This window comes from Triticum aestivum, chromosome 3A (genome assembly GCF_018294505.1).
Source record: "Triticum aestivum cultivar Chinese Spring chromosome 3A, IWGSC CS RefSeq v2.1, whole genome shotgun sequence".
Classification (NCBI taxonomy): Eukaryota; Viridiplantae; Streptophyta; class Magnoliopsida; order Poales; family Poaceae; genus Triticum; species Triticum aestivum.
In genome coordinates this window covers 606,391,651-606,405,180 of record NC_057800.1, presented here as the reverse complement: position 1 = coordinate 606,405,180, position 13,530 = coordinate 606,391,651, and the positions used below count along the sequence as shown (strand labels likewise).

At 44.0% G+C, this 13,530-nt stretch overlaps 1 protein-coding gene and 1 pseudogene across 7 annotated transcripts; one reads left to right on the top strand and one right to left on the bottom strand.

Moving 5' to 3' along the window:
* The first annotated feature begins 1,443 nt into the window (after nucleotides 1-1,443).
* On the top strand, nucleotides 1,444-2,944 carry LOC123058768 (BTB/POZ and MATH domain-containing protein 1-like; annotated as a pseudogene).
* A 634-nt stretch (nucleotides 2,945-3,578) lies between these two features.
* On the bottom strand, nucleotides 3,579-7,415 carry LOC123062538 (uncharacterized). Of its 7 annotated transcripts, none has more exons than XR_006429732.1 (6): nucleotides 6,537-7,413; nucleotides 5,909-5,983; nucleotides 5,731-5,831; nucleotides 5,588-5,651; nucleotides 4,136-4,634; nucleotides 3,579-3,821 (listed from the first exon to the last, which is right to left on the bottom strand). XR_006429732.1 is itself a non-coding variant. In XM_044486090.1 (6 exons), exons 2-6 carry the CDS (start codon nucleotides 6,628-6,630, stop codon nucleotides 4,546-4,548), a joined length of 423 nt encoding a protein of 140 aa, XP_044342025.1. In that variant the 5' UTR covers nucleotides 6,787-7,415; the 3' UTR covers nucleotides 3,579-4,545. The 7 variants fall into 7 exon arrangements, 5 of the variants coding, with proteins under 5 accessions (XP_044342025.1, XP_044342022.1, XP_044342024.1 ...); XR_006429734.1 differs by having other exon boundaries at nucleotides 4,546-5,438; nucleotides 6,537-7,405; XM_044486090.1 differs by having other exon boundaries at nucleotides 3,579-4,634; nucleotides 6,537-6,630; nucleotides 6,787-7,415.
* Nucleotides 7,416-13,530: the final 6,115 nt, after the last annotated feature.

Here is a 13,530-nt window from a genome sequence, read left to right as displayed (position 1 = left end):
GGCCTAGTTAGCCGGTCATTGATAACTATCAACAGGACTAGAGAAATAGGGATATCAGTGACCGTCCACTCTAGGACACAAATTACACATGCAACACACAAGAAGCACAAATAAACATTGTATTTTCATCCAAAACTATTTTTGAACACATGAACATTTGTGGAAATCATGGATTGTTTTTTTTTTAATTCATGGTTTTTGTTTGAAATTCTATGAACCTTTTTAGAATTCCATAAAAAATACAAGTAAAGAAAGAAAAATAAATAAATAAATACAGGCACCACACGCCCCTCACTGAGCTGATCCAAATCGCACAGATGGTGTGCGATTGGTTACCTGGCGTGGGAGCGGCTATGTGCCGCTTGCGCCGATGGTGGGCCGGTCCAGTAGGACGTGGCTCATCATGTTGACATCATTCAATTCTTTTTTCTATTTTTACTTTTATTTATATTTTGAATGCATATATTTCAAAAACTTCCAAAAAAATGTTCATGTCGATGAAGAAATATTCATGCGTTTAAAAAATAAATATATGCAATTTTTTAAATGTGTATACAATTTTATAAAATATTTGTGTAATGTAAAATGTTTTGTACCGTCAAAAAATGTATGTGACATTTTATGGAAAATATTCCCACATTTCAAAAAAATGTTCGTGACATTTGATAGAAAATAATCAAGTGTTTCCAATAAATATTGTTAAAAATTAATACAATGTAAATTTCTTTGTGTAGTTTAAAAGAATGTTTATTTCCATTAAAAAAGTACAACGTGTCTTTGGAAAATGTTAACGTGTATTCGAAGAAGTATTCAAAACATCTATTTAAAAAATGTGCACCATGCAATGAAGAATATCCAATGTGTATGAGAAAATTGTTTCACATGTGCTCTAGAAATATATTAGTGCACTGAAAAAAATATAGACATGTGTTAAAAAAGAAAACCGATAAAAACAACAAAGGAAAGCGAAAATAATCAAAGAAAACGAAGAAAACCCCCCAAAAAAAATCAAAGTATAACGAGTAAAGAAAGTAAATCCAAAAAACCAATGAGAAAACAAAGAAAACCAGAGTAAAATGAAGAGAAAAAAACCCAAGAAAATCGGTGAAAACAAATAAAATCCAAGAAAAAAATAAAAAAACGAAAAAGAAAAAACCCCAAGGAAAACCTGAGCAGAGCAAACCTACAGCGTGTAGCGAGCAACCGCGTTAATTGGCCGTCAGTTAGACATAGCCCGTAGGCGACTTGGAATCGGTATGGGATTCCTTAAGCAGAAAGAATCGACGAGCGACATATAACCCTGCGTGGCCATGGGTGAAAAAGGGTGCCGCGTTAGGATTTCAACTTTTGTCAAGGTCGAGCTAGCCCTACCTCATCTTCAATCGGAAAATCCCTCTTCGCCGCGCCGCCGCTGCCCTAAATTCCACCACGCAAATACCGGCAATGGCATCGTCGCAGAGGGCAATCACCACGACTTCATCGAGGTCCAGCCTAGGGTCCGCGCGGGGAGGGCACGCGTTCGAGATATCTGGGTACAGCCAGCACAAGGGCCTTGGCAAGGGGAATCCGTCCGCTCCGCCACCTTCACTGTCGACGGCTGCGAGTGGTCCATCGTCTTCTACCCCGACGGAGAAATGCATGAATACCAAGAATACGTCTCGGTGTTTCTTGAGCTACTGACGTTGGAGGCCGACGTAAGAGCCGACTTCGACATGATTCTGGTCGTCCCGTCGGACCGGGCCACCACCAAGTTGATCCATCGGGTGGCTCCCATGGTTTTCGGCCACATACAACCCGACTGGGGGCTTCCCCAGTTCATGAAGAGGGCAGTCTTGGAATCATCACCGTACCTGGAGGACGACCGCCTCGTGATCAAGTGCGAGGTCACTGTCGTCAGGCAACCACAGGTGGAGGAGACCGCGCCGGACTTCGAGGTCCAGGTGCCGCCCTCTGATCTGTACGACAATCTTGGGAAACTGTTACAATCAGGGGAGGAAGCCGTGTGGTTTTGTGTAGCTTGAGCTACGTGGTACCCCTTATCTTAGCCATCCATTTTTGCATCATGATCCGTGCAGGCACATTTGTCATTTTTGTTTCTCTCAAACGAAACAACGTATAAACTTCAGACTTTGCAAGACAACAAAACATTCTAATTACTATGTGCGAAAAAACTTTCAGATTTTTTCATGCATTTAAGTGCAAAAATTATTATTTTTAATCAAAAAATCCTCGTTTTGTATATTTATGTCGGTCCAAAAAATCTGAAAGTTTTTTCACACATTGAAGTTCTAAATTTGGTTTGATCTGCAAAGTTTGAAGCCCATATGTTCTTTCATTTGAGAGAAACAAAAAAGAGAAATCTTCTTGCTGTAAGTTAGTTGACGAGTACGGATCTCAAAGCAATGTTGGAGGGCTGGAGATAAGAGGTTCCGTGTAGCTTGACCTACAGAGAAACTTTACCCACAAGATTGTGCTTGCAATGCGGTCGCCGGTGTTCAAGGCGGAGCTTTATGGGCCGATGAGCGACAAAAGAACACGGAGGATAACCGTCAAGGATATGCAGCCTGCTGTATTCAAGGCGTTGCTTCAGTTTATCTACACTTATTCCTTGCCTTCCATGCTTGACCTCTGCGACAATGACCAGAAAGAAATGGTCAAGCATTTGCTTGTGGCTGCAGATAAGTATGCCATGGAAAGACTGAAGCTAATCTGCGAAGGCATTCTTTGTAGGAATCTCGACGTTGATTCTATGGCGACGACATTAGCTCTGGCTGACCAGCATCATTGCGGCAACCTCAAAGAAGCTTGTGTCCAATTTCTCCTCACGGGGAGTAGAATGGATGCTGTGCTGGCAAGCAAAGGCTACACACACCTTAAAAGATCTTGTCCTTCTGTCATAGTTGATATCTTTGAGAGGGCAACTAAGTCTCGCAAGATTTTGTAAGTTCATGTTGGGTTATCTGGATGTAGTTATCTTACATATATGACTTGGTAGTATGTAGCCACCTGAAACCAACTCTCCTTATCCTCTTTTTTTCGAAAAGGGGGATCCCCGATCTCTGCATCAGAACGATGCATACGGCCATACTTATTAATAAGCAAATAGGTTCAACAAAAGTCGTCATGTCTCAAACAAAAGAATGAAAAATGCTCACAAAGGGCAGGAAAAGTTAAAAATAAAGCCACAACCGGATGGCATAAGAAAGGTAGGGAAACTAACACTACACCACAACACGATTGCAAGGACATAAAAACTGCCAGCAGAAGTCACTTATAAGGGCAGACAAACTGTCAGGAACGTTTTTCTCTCGGCAGATAGAACTGCCACAAGAACGGCTGCCGGGAATTGCAAACGCCGGCAGATAGAGATCTCCCGGCAGTTTGTATGCCGCCATGTTCAAAGTTCTCCCGGCAGTTTCTATTCTCCCGGCAGACAAATTCTCCTGGCAGTTAATAGCTTTCCCGGCAGATGATGTGCCACGGTTGCCAAATACCCCAATCTATAAGGCTATTGCACTCTAGTATTGTATTTATTTCACATTTAGATGCACACTGACAAGCCATTCATTAAAATAAAGTAAAAGGAATCTGCACATTTATATTATAAAATCTGATGATCAAAGTACATGGTTACAATGTATACAATTCACTGATTACACATGATGACTTGCATCATAATTTAGCATCTATAGTTTCAATACATCCAAGTTATACAGAATGTAACAAGCACAAAATGCAAAGCTTGTAAGGTCTTCTACGTGAGCTCAGAGCATATGGTTAGGGCAAGTTATCTTTGGCCAGTCTTCACGAACATTTCCAACCTGGACAAAGAGATACAATTGATTACAATACTCAAAGACAATCATGTGCACCGCTCCAACTTTTTAAGAAAGACATCTACATGAACGAAGAGAATTTCTCATCATATTTCCTTTCAAGGCATCAAGTAAATCATATAAAGCACTGATACGGCGATACGAGTAAGACGATGCCGGATATGGAAATTTCTAGAAACATCAACGCGTCAATATGGCAAGTATATATAAATAATTAATAAGATGACATATAATAAAGACAAACATAATAGAATGTGTAAGATGAGATCAAAATATTGCCCCATTGGTTGCCTCTGTACCTCTTTTCAAGTCCTCAACTCCTGATGGTGCTTCTAGCTTACCAAATATAAGTGATAGACTCCTCCGTGCAGCTATTTCTCTAAGTGATGGAAGGTATCAAGCACACAGTATAGTACTCCTCTAGTACGTACTATGGAAGCTAGCCAGCAGCCAAGCACACAGTGACCATACCTCACTCAGGGCTCGGGGGTGAGTAGGCATAACTCTGAGGCAATTACTTCCTTCAAGAGCTTATGTACTATTTAAGAGTAACAAATATACACCTAGTTAAGGCTGGTTATTTTACTTTCTACAGTGGAGCTCACTATGGTAGTACAATGTCCCATTTTTTTCTCGAGGGCTACATTTAACACCCTCCATTTAACATCAGAGATTCTGAACAAAAAATGATACAGTATGGGTACCATACTCATCTCAACATCATCAGATCATTCCTCGTTTCATACTGCACTGTATATGTTCCTTCCATGATTCCATCAAGCAGCTGAAAAAATAATGCTGGCGAAAACTGTGTTAGCATAAGGAAAATAATTGCACTTAACATTGCATATTATCCTGGAATAACTTGGCTTCTGCCACATCTACAGATGTAATGTGCTCAAAGCAAATTAAGAACTTTCAGTGTAAAAATCATTTACAAATAAGTGCTTAACTTGTGCACGCGATTTCTTGTATATTAACAACGGGGATTGCCCACATGAAGTGGATAAATGCTTAAAACATGTGTTTAGATTTCACACGCTTATTCCTGAAGCATTAAGCATTACAATATAGTGCCCAAATAGTGATGAGAGTTATTTATCTTGGAAAATTGTGAATTGTCACAAAGAGCAGAAAACATAAAATATGAAGACCGCAATCTCAACATAGTAAGAATAATTACAACAAAATTTAATAGTGGAAGGGCATACAAAGATTTATCTCCCGGCGGCAGCACTACAAGAAAGTTATATTCTGTATATGTAGATGGTTGGGTATAAAAGATGCATATGTATCACTTCTGGAGGAAGATGATTAAGGTGCAGGTAGAGATGGTCGGTCAATGGTCCTGAGGCTAAAGGATAGAAACAGCAAGTGATGTGGGAAGAACCAACAACACCAGATTATCACCTAAAGCATAATCGCATAAAACAAGAGAACTGAAACATACGTACACCACGTCCTTCTCTAATTTCCATAGTCAATTAGTCATAGATCTAGAAACAACATCACGAGATGCCAGATCATTGGCGGTAGGGGCATATCATTCCATGAACCTCTCAGCTTTGCTGTTCCTAAGAATACCACCTTCGCCCCGGGAACCTTAAAAATGAATGATGACATAGTAATGTAAGAAAATTTGGTTGATTGACTGAAATTTCGATACTAACTGGAGAAATGTGCAGTGCAAAAGCTATAGTTAATACACATGTGACTACAGTAGGATAAAAAAAGTTTTAGTTATGTAAAACCTTCGGTTATAAGGCATCCAGCACCGTAAATGCCTGTAGGATGGAACTGCACAAACTCAAGATCCTGCAAATTCAACAGATAGATATAACCATATCATCTTGAGAAGTAGCTAAGTCAGTGTGATTTAGTTCAGAAGACTAACCTGAAGGGGTAACCCAGCACGTGCAACCATAGCATTGTCATCACTAGTACATGTGTGAGGTGAAATAGCAGAGAAGTAACCTCTGCCATAACCATGTTGAGCTATAATACAAGACAGGGATAAGACAGGCAGTAAACTGAAAAGGAACAGTCAGTGGTTAAGACAGAGAGATTCTTACTCCTGTTGCTAAAATAGCATTTGTTGAAAGGAAACGATGAAGGGTACCATCCTCCATGTTGAGTGCAATTACCCCCTGACAGGCGCATCGAAAATAAGTATGCATTAATCAGCAGTGTCCTAAACATGCGGTGCAGAAAGCAAGCACTATTTATAGACCTAATTATATCCATTGAAAGGGCTCATTAGCTAGTAGGTTTTAACTATCATGTAAAAAATCTTGTCAACATTACAACAAGATCAGGTACACAAGACAATCTTAGCGGCACTAAAAAGATAATGGATTAATGACCTAATGCTTGTAGAATCTACAGCAACTGAACAAGCAAGGCAATTAAAAACCAAGGAAAAATAAGATCCAAGAAATATCCACATCAAGTCTAATAGAATGCAAAGAAAATTAATGCTAAAGGCAACAATCAAAGACTATTTTCCTTCAGTATGTCTACATCAAATTATAACCACATAAAAGTAGGCATATCTATTATTTATTACAAGTTAAATAATTGATTCCCAGAGAAGGGAAGAGACCCCCGAAACAAATCACTTTAGGTACATATGGCATTCCTTTACAAGTGAGAATGATTCTGAATTTCAGACAACCCATAAAAAATTACACATACACTAACCTGGCTGAAACAATTTGCAATTCCCGAGCACTTGGAATTTCTCAAAAAACCTACCACTACTAGACCCAGTCTCCAATCCTTTCACTAATAGCATCTGCATCAATTTGGTAGTAAAAAGAAAAAACAGCAATAAGAAGACAGTCTCGGTGGAAGGAGAGATGTAGCAGGGAGGGGAAATCTGGATTCGTACGGACAACTGGACAACGCCCACCATCAGTTCTCATCCAGCAGAGAAGGAGAGATTCACTACCTTGCTATGGAGAATCTCACCTAGATCGGGTTTCCATTGGCACGGATCTAAGCAGAGAGCAGGCACCGCGCTCGCAGTCAGCGGGAGAGGAAGCCGCGGCCAGGAGCCATCTCATGCTAGCCAGCGTGAAGGGCCGCGGAGAAGAGGAGCCCGATGCCGTGGTGGACCCTTGGACGGCACTGCTTCCTCTTGCGCTTGCCGTTGCCGCACATCACAATGGAGAAGGATTGGTGTTCGTCGTAGGATCTGTTGCTGGGGAGGAAGCTGACGTTGACCTTGACGCACCGGCGCCATCGACGTTTAGGTGGCTGTGCCGGAGGGAGGGAGGCTCCATCGACCTCATGCATCAGAGGCCTCTGGAGGGAGGAGACGCGACCTCTACGCACTGGCGCCATAGATCCAGATGCGGTCGCACAGGTCGGCTGAGGGGTGGTGGTGGCAGAAGGGGCGGTGTGGCGGCGGTGTCGGTCGAGGAGAAGGGATAAAGGAGGGTTCGATTTGGGGGAGAACAGGAAGGGGCGGCGGCGACGGCGGCGGTGGTATCGGTCGAAGAGGAGGGGTAAAGGAGGTTCGATTTGGGGGAGAACAGGTCGGGGCGGCGGCTGTAATTCTTTTGAGCAAAAATTTTGGTCTGTCGCGCACTCTCCAGCACCAGCACGCGTTTGGGCCTAATTATTTTTGTGGGCTCGTGCCACGGATAGGCCCGGCAGACAGTGGGCCGTAGTTTAGTTCTGCCGGCAGTTTTGATGACCTAAGATGGGCATATCATTGCCGGCAGTACATGCGCCCTTGCTGCTTAACTTCTACCGGCAGTTTATCCACCCTTGTGCATTTTTGCCGGCAGTTACCTGATCCCCGGCAGATGGTTTGCCCTTATTCTCATATTTCTCCCGGCAGTTAATTGCCCCCAATTTAGTGTTGTGGTGTAGTGTAATTGCCTATCCTATTACATGACTGCCATCCAAACCGGTTGAAAATAGTCCGAGCTACCACCTCCCATCAGATAGATCCAGTAACCAAACGCTTCTCTGGTTATCGGAGATCTTTTGGAAACTCTTCTATGTCTTGGATGTAATGATGAATCACCTTCCTGTTTTATAGCTTTTGCAAACTGTATGCTATATGCATATAGATCACCTGTTTCTCTAAGATTGATCTGGGCTAACAATACATTAGGTTTTACAATTTTGATCATAATTGTTCATTCCCTTTCGCAAAGCAGTTAATAATTACTTCTTTTTGTTGTGGAAGCGTGGGGCATTAGGTCGATTGCCTAAATGATGTTGGGATTATTAACCATAAAAGTTATGCCGTGCACAAGGTTTATATACTTTCGTCTTTTTGTTCATTATCATCTTTATTTATTTATAAGATCATGAACCGTATATAACTTGAGTAAACAAGTAATTTGTCTTACACCCCAAGTGACCATAGCCCAGAGATTCCCACAATGCCAAGATTTATTTATTGTTAGTATTTAGGCTCTTCGTACCTGTATATATACCAGAGAATGTGTTGTTATGAAATGAGCAAAATCATGGCCTCCTTTTTGGTGTGCAAAAATCTGAACAACCAACATATGATGGTGAACACTGAACAATATTAGATCATGGTGATTTGTGAATCAGGGCAGTCAGCCACTGTTAGTCATACAGCATGCTGTGCACACGTCAGTGGCATCTTTTCTGACTCCTAAGTCCCTAGGTGAGTAAAGTTATTTATTCTGAATATCCAATGTAGAAACATATACTCCTACCTCCTTTTGTATAAGCCTTTAATTATAGTAAGTAAATATAGTAAATAACTAAATCTGATACTCCTACATATATCTGTTTAGTCACTCGGCTCCACCTCTCTAATTATCCATAATCATCCCACAAGGCTACTAGCGGAAGGTGAGAGTTATGATGTTTTTCAGCTATAGGCTGTCTTATAACAACCATCCCATAAAGTATATATGTACTAATGCGATTTCCCATTCATTCTGAAGAGCATATTTACTGCTTCGAGATATCTTTCAGTTTGCATCACTTCAAAATAATGGGTAATTAGCCAGTTTGGTACCAATCAAAATTTACTATGGCCGCATCCACATTTTTTTAAATAACCCTGCGATACATTGTCGAAGGAAGATAACATGATAGCTCGCGATAAATTCTGAATTACCATCAACATAACAAATTTCCTTGCTATTGTGAAACATCTTGTTCTTAATTTTTCACTCTGCTTGTTCTTGGAGGTCATGCCATGTGTATTACTACAGATAAAGGCCCCACCTGTCATTTTTCACCTTTAAACAAATCCAAGTTTCTGAAATCACTGCTTGTTTCATACCTGGACCAATTTTTAGGCATCTATTGAAGAAGTAGGCTAACATAATGCTCAACTGACCTCTTGGAAGCTGTAATTTTGAATTAAGAATCATCGAAGTTATTTTCAACTTGAATTTCAGTTGTGAAATTATAGACATAGAATTGTGTGTGCAATCCTTTTTCTTGCTCATGAATCATTATCATAGGGTATGTACGGGAAGAAAAGTCAAGAGATCAAGCTAAAACTGATGGTACAAGATGGTAAGGATTTTGAACGAAGAGAACCTGTCAAGCAACTCAAATCGTGGTATGTTGATGTTGCTTATTAGTTATGCTTGCAGCTCTTTGTCAGTTTGGCTGGCTGGCTAAATCGCACGTGTCTTTTTTTTTAGAAAAGGCCTTTTTTCCTTTCTAGAATACGCATAAGCATGTGTATCATCAATTAAGAAAGGAAAGGGCAAGCGCCCGTCCACATGGTTTTACAACATGCACGACACTGCAAGCAATTGGTCCACCACCTAAACAATCGCACGCGTCTTTAAGGTTGTCATTATTTTGTCATGTGGTGTTCTACACCAGATATCTTATGCAAGTATTTGTAGTTACGGTAAGCATATTGAAATTCTGCGGGTAATTTTCATTGAATAGGTGCATTCACTGTTATCTACCTTGCTTGGACCTCTGTGTATGTATGACGTGCGTGCGACGCTCACACACTACCCAAAAAGGCTTTCGCCTCGCTTTATAAATGAAGCAACCACCAAGCAAAGAGTAACAGACAATAATGGGACACACAACACACCTACACAACGCCACCGCAGACAGGGTCTAGCACTCACACACAGACACACAGAGACCCAAGTTCCGTTGTGGGCACGGCATAACAAACCCAACATAACACCAACATACACGAAACACCCCTAGACGGCGGAGGCGGCGGCGAGAAGATGACAAACTAATCTGGTTCTGGTGGTGGCAGGGGAAGCGGTGGAGTCAACCGGAGAGCCATCGCGCGAAGCTGGGTGATGATGGAGGTGATGGCGTCTCTCTCCCTGGGACGGCTAAGCGGCCGCCAGAGTTGCAAGTAACCAGACCATTTGAACAAAGCGTCAGTAGCACGACGAAGAGGGATACGCTGAATCACAAGTTTATTCCTAACAGTCCACAGCGTCCAGGCAAGGGCCCCAATGGTCAGCCACCTAATGTGGCGCAACGTGCGGGGGGGGGGGGGGGGATCGCCTGGAGTTCGGCAAAGAGAGCGGGGAAGTTGGTATGGTCCCAGCTTCCACCCACAATCTCGCGGAAACAACTCCATAGGAACTGCGCAGACACGCAGGTGAAGAAGATATGGTTCAAATCTTCTTCAGGCCCACAGAGCGGGCACCGCCCATCACCAGGGCCATTGCGCTTCAGAACCTCAACGCCAAAAGGGAGGCGCCCGCGAATCCATTGCCATAGGAAGATCCTAATTTTCAAGGGGTGGCTTCCAAATGGAGGAAAGAGCCTCATGGCCGAGCGAGGGGGCGATGGCTAGATAGGGAGATTTGGTGGAGAATTGACCGGACGGCTCGAGGCGCCACCTGGCACGGTCATCGTCAGACGTGAGATCCGGCTCATGGAGAGCAATACAGTCAAGCAACTCCTGCCAGTCCTCATTCTCAGCGGGACCAAAAGGCCTCCGGAACGCAAGCCGCCCTAAGTCAATAAGGGTGGTCGCCACGGAGATCTGAGGGGCAACCGCGATGGAGAACAGGTCTGGAAAGCGGGCCGCCAAGGGCGTGTGACCAGTCCAGCGATCGAACCAGAACAGCGTGGCGGTGCCGGAACCAATCTCGATCGAGGTCCCGATCCGGAGGACAGGGAGGAGCTGAATGATGGATTGCCAGAACTGGGAGCCCCCAGATCGCTGACAGAAGGCAAGAGGCTGGCCTCGGAGGTATTTCTGCTGAATAATGCGTAGCCACAGCCACCATCTCCACTGCCAATCCTCCAGAGCCACCGAGTCATAAGGGCAATATTCATGCGTTTGGAGGACATGATCCCAAGGCCGCCCTTGTCGCGAGGTTTGCAGATCTCAGACCACCGGACCATGTGGTATTTCTGCTTATCACCCTCGCCGGCCCAGAAGAAGCACCCCTGAACGGTGGCAATCTCGTGATGAAGAGTCTCCGGAAGGCTGTAGAAGCTCATGATGAATAATAGGAGGCTGGAGAGGGACGAGTTAATGAGCACCGTACGGGCCGTTTTCGAGAGCCACCGACCCTACCAGGGCTCGATCCGGTGTTGGAGCTTCCCCACCGTGGGGCGCAGCTCGGCTACCGTAAGCCTGGCATCACTAATGGGTAACCCCAGATAAGTCGTGGGGAAACACCCAAGCTGGCAGTTAAGCCGATCCGCTATGCTCTGTCGCTCGTCTTGGGCGTAGCCCAAGACCATAACCTCACTCTTGTCGAAGTTGATCCTAAGGCCGGACATCTGCTGGAAGCACAATAAGAGGAACTTGAGGTTCGAGATATCACTCTCAGAGCCCTCCACCATGATAATGGTGTCGTCTGCATATTGGAGGAGGGAGATCCCGTTGCCTCCAACAAGCTGCAAGACAATCCCCTTAATGTGTCCCGCCGCCTTGGCCTTATCGAGGATGGCCGCCAGCGCATCAACAACTATGTTGAACAGGAATGGGGAGAAGGGGTCGCCATGGCGGACCCCACAAAATGTGGGGAAGAACGGGTCGATCTCCCCATTAATGTTCACCGCGGTGCGGCCTGAAGAGACCATCTGCATTACTCTGGTCACCCACCTATCATCGAAGCCCTTCCGAAGCAAACATTTCTGAAGGAAGGTCCAGCTGAACGTGTCATAAGCCTTGTGGAAGTCCAGTTTCAGGAAGACTGCCTTGAGGTGTTTGGAGTGCACCTCATGGAGAGCTTCGTGGAACACTAGGACTCCATCAAGGATATAGCGGCTTTGGATGAAGGCCGACTGATCAGGGTGAGTGATCCGGTCAGCTAGAGGGGCCACCCTAATGGCGTACCCCTTCACGAGGATGGGGAATATGACGTTAATCACCGTAATCGGCCAAAATTTCCGGATGTCCGAGGCTCCCGTCACCTTAGGGATGAGAGTGATTACCCCATAATTCAGTCGGGCGAGGTCAATGGTCCCAGCCATGAACTCGTCGAATAGGGCCATCACCTCAGGTTAGATCACCTCCCAGAAGGTCTGGAAGAACTTCATCGGGAGGACATCCGGGCCTGGAGCCGAGGAGGGGTTCATGCCCTTAATAGCCGCCCAAACTTCCTCCTCCAAGAACGGGGTCATGAGGGCCGCGTTATCCGCAGGCGAGACACAGCAGTGGGCAGGACAAATGTCTTGTGCAAGGGCAACACCTCCCCGAGAGGAGGCAGAGAATAGGTCTCTGTAGAGGCCATCAACATGCGCACGGATGTCCTCCGTGAAGGAAATATGCCCTAGAGGCAATAATAAAGTTATTATTTATTTCCTTATATCATGATAAATGTTTATTATTCATGCTAGAATTGTATTAACCGGAAACATAATACATGTGTGAATACATAGACAAACAGAGTGTCACTAGTATGCCTCTACTTGACTAGCTCGTTAATCGAAAATGGTTATGTTTCCTAACCATAAACAAAAGAGTTGTTATTTGATTAACGGGATCACATCATTAGGAGAATGATGTGATTGACATGACCCATTCCATTAGCTTAGCACCCGATCGTTTAGTATGTTGCTATTGCTTTATTCATGACTTATACATGTTCCTATGACTATGAGATTATGCAACTCCCGTTTGCTGGAGGAACACTTTGTGTGCTACCAAACATCACAACGTAAAAGGGTGATTATAAAGGTGCTCTACAGGTGTCTCCAAAGGTACATGTTGGGTTGGCGTGTTTCGAGATTAGGATTTGTCACTCCGATTGTCGGAGAGGTATCTCTGGGCCCTCTCGGTAATACACATCACATAAGCCTTGCAAGCATTGCAACTAATGAGTTAGTTGTGAGATGATGTATTACGGAACGAGTAAAGAGACTTGCCGGTAACGAGATTGAACTAGGTATGGGATACCGACGATCGAATCTCGGGCAAGTAACATACCGATGTCAAAGGGAACAATGTATGTTGTTATGCAGTCTGACCGATAAAGATCTTCGTAGAATATGTAGGAGCCAATATGGGCATCCAGGTCCCGCTATTGGTTATTGACCGGAGACGTGTCTCGGTCATGTCTACATTGTTCTCGAACCGTAGGGTTCGCACGCTTAAGGTTTCGATGACAGTTATATTATGAGTTTATGAGTTTTGATGTACCGAAGGAGTTCGGAGTCCCGGATGAGATCGGGGACATGACGAGGAGTCTCGAAATGGTCGAGACGTAAAGATCGATATATTGGACGACTATAT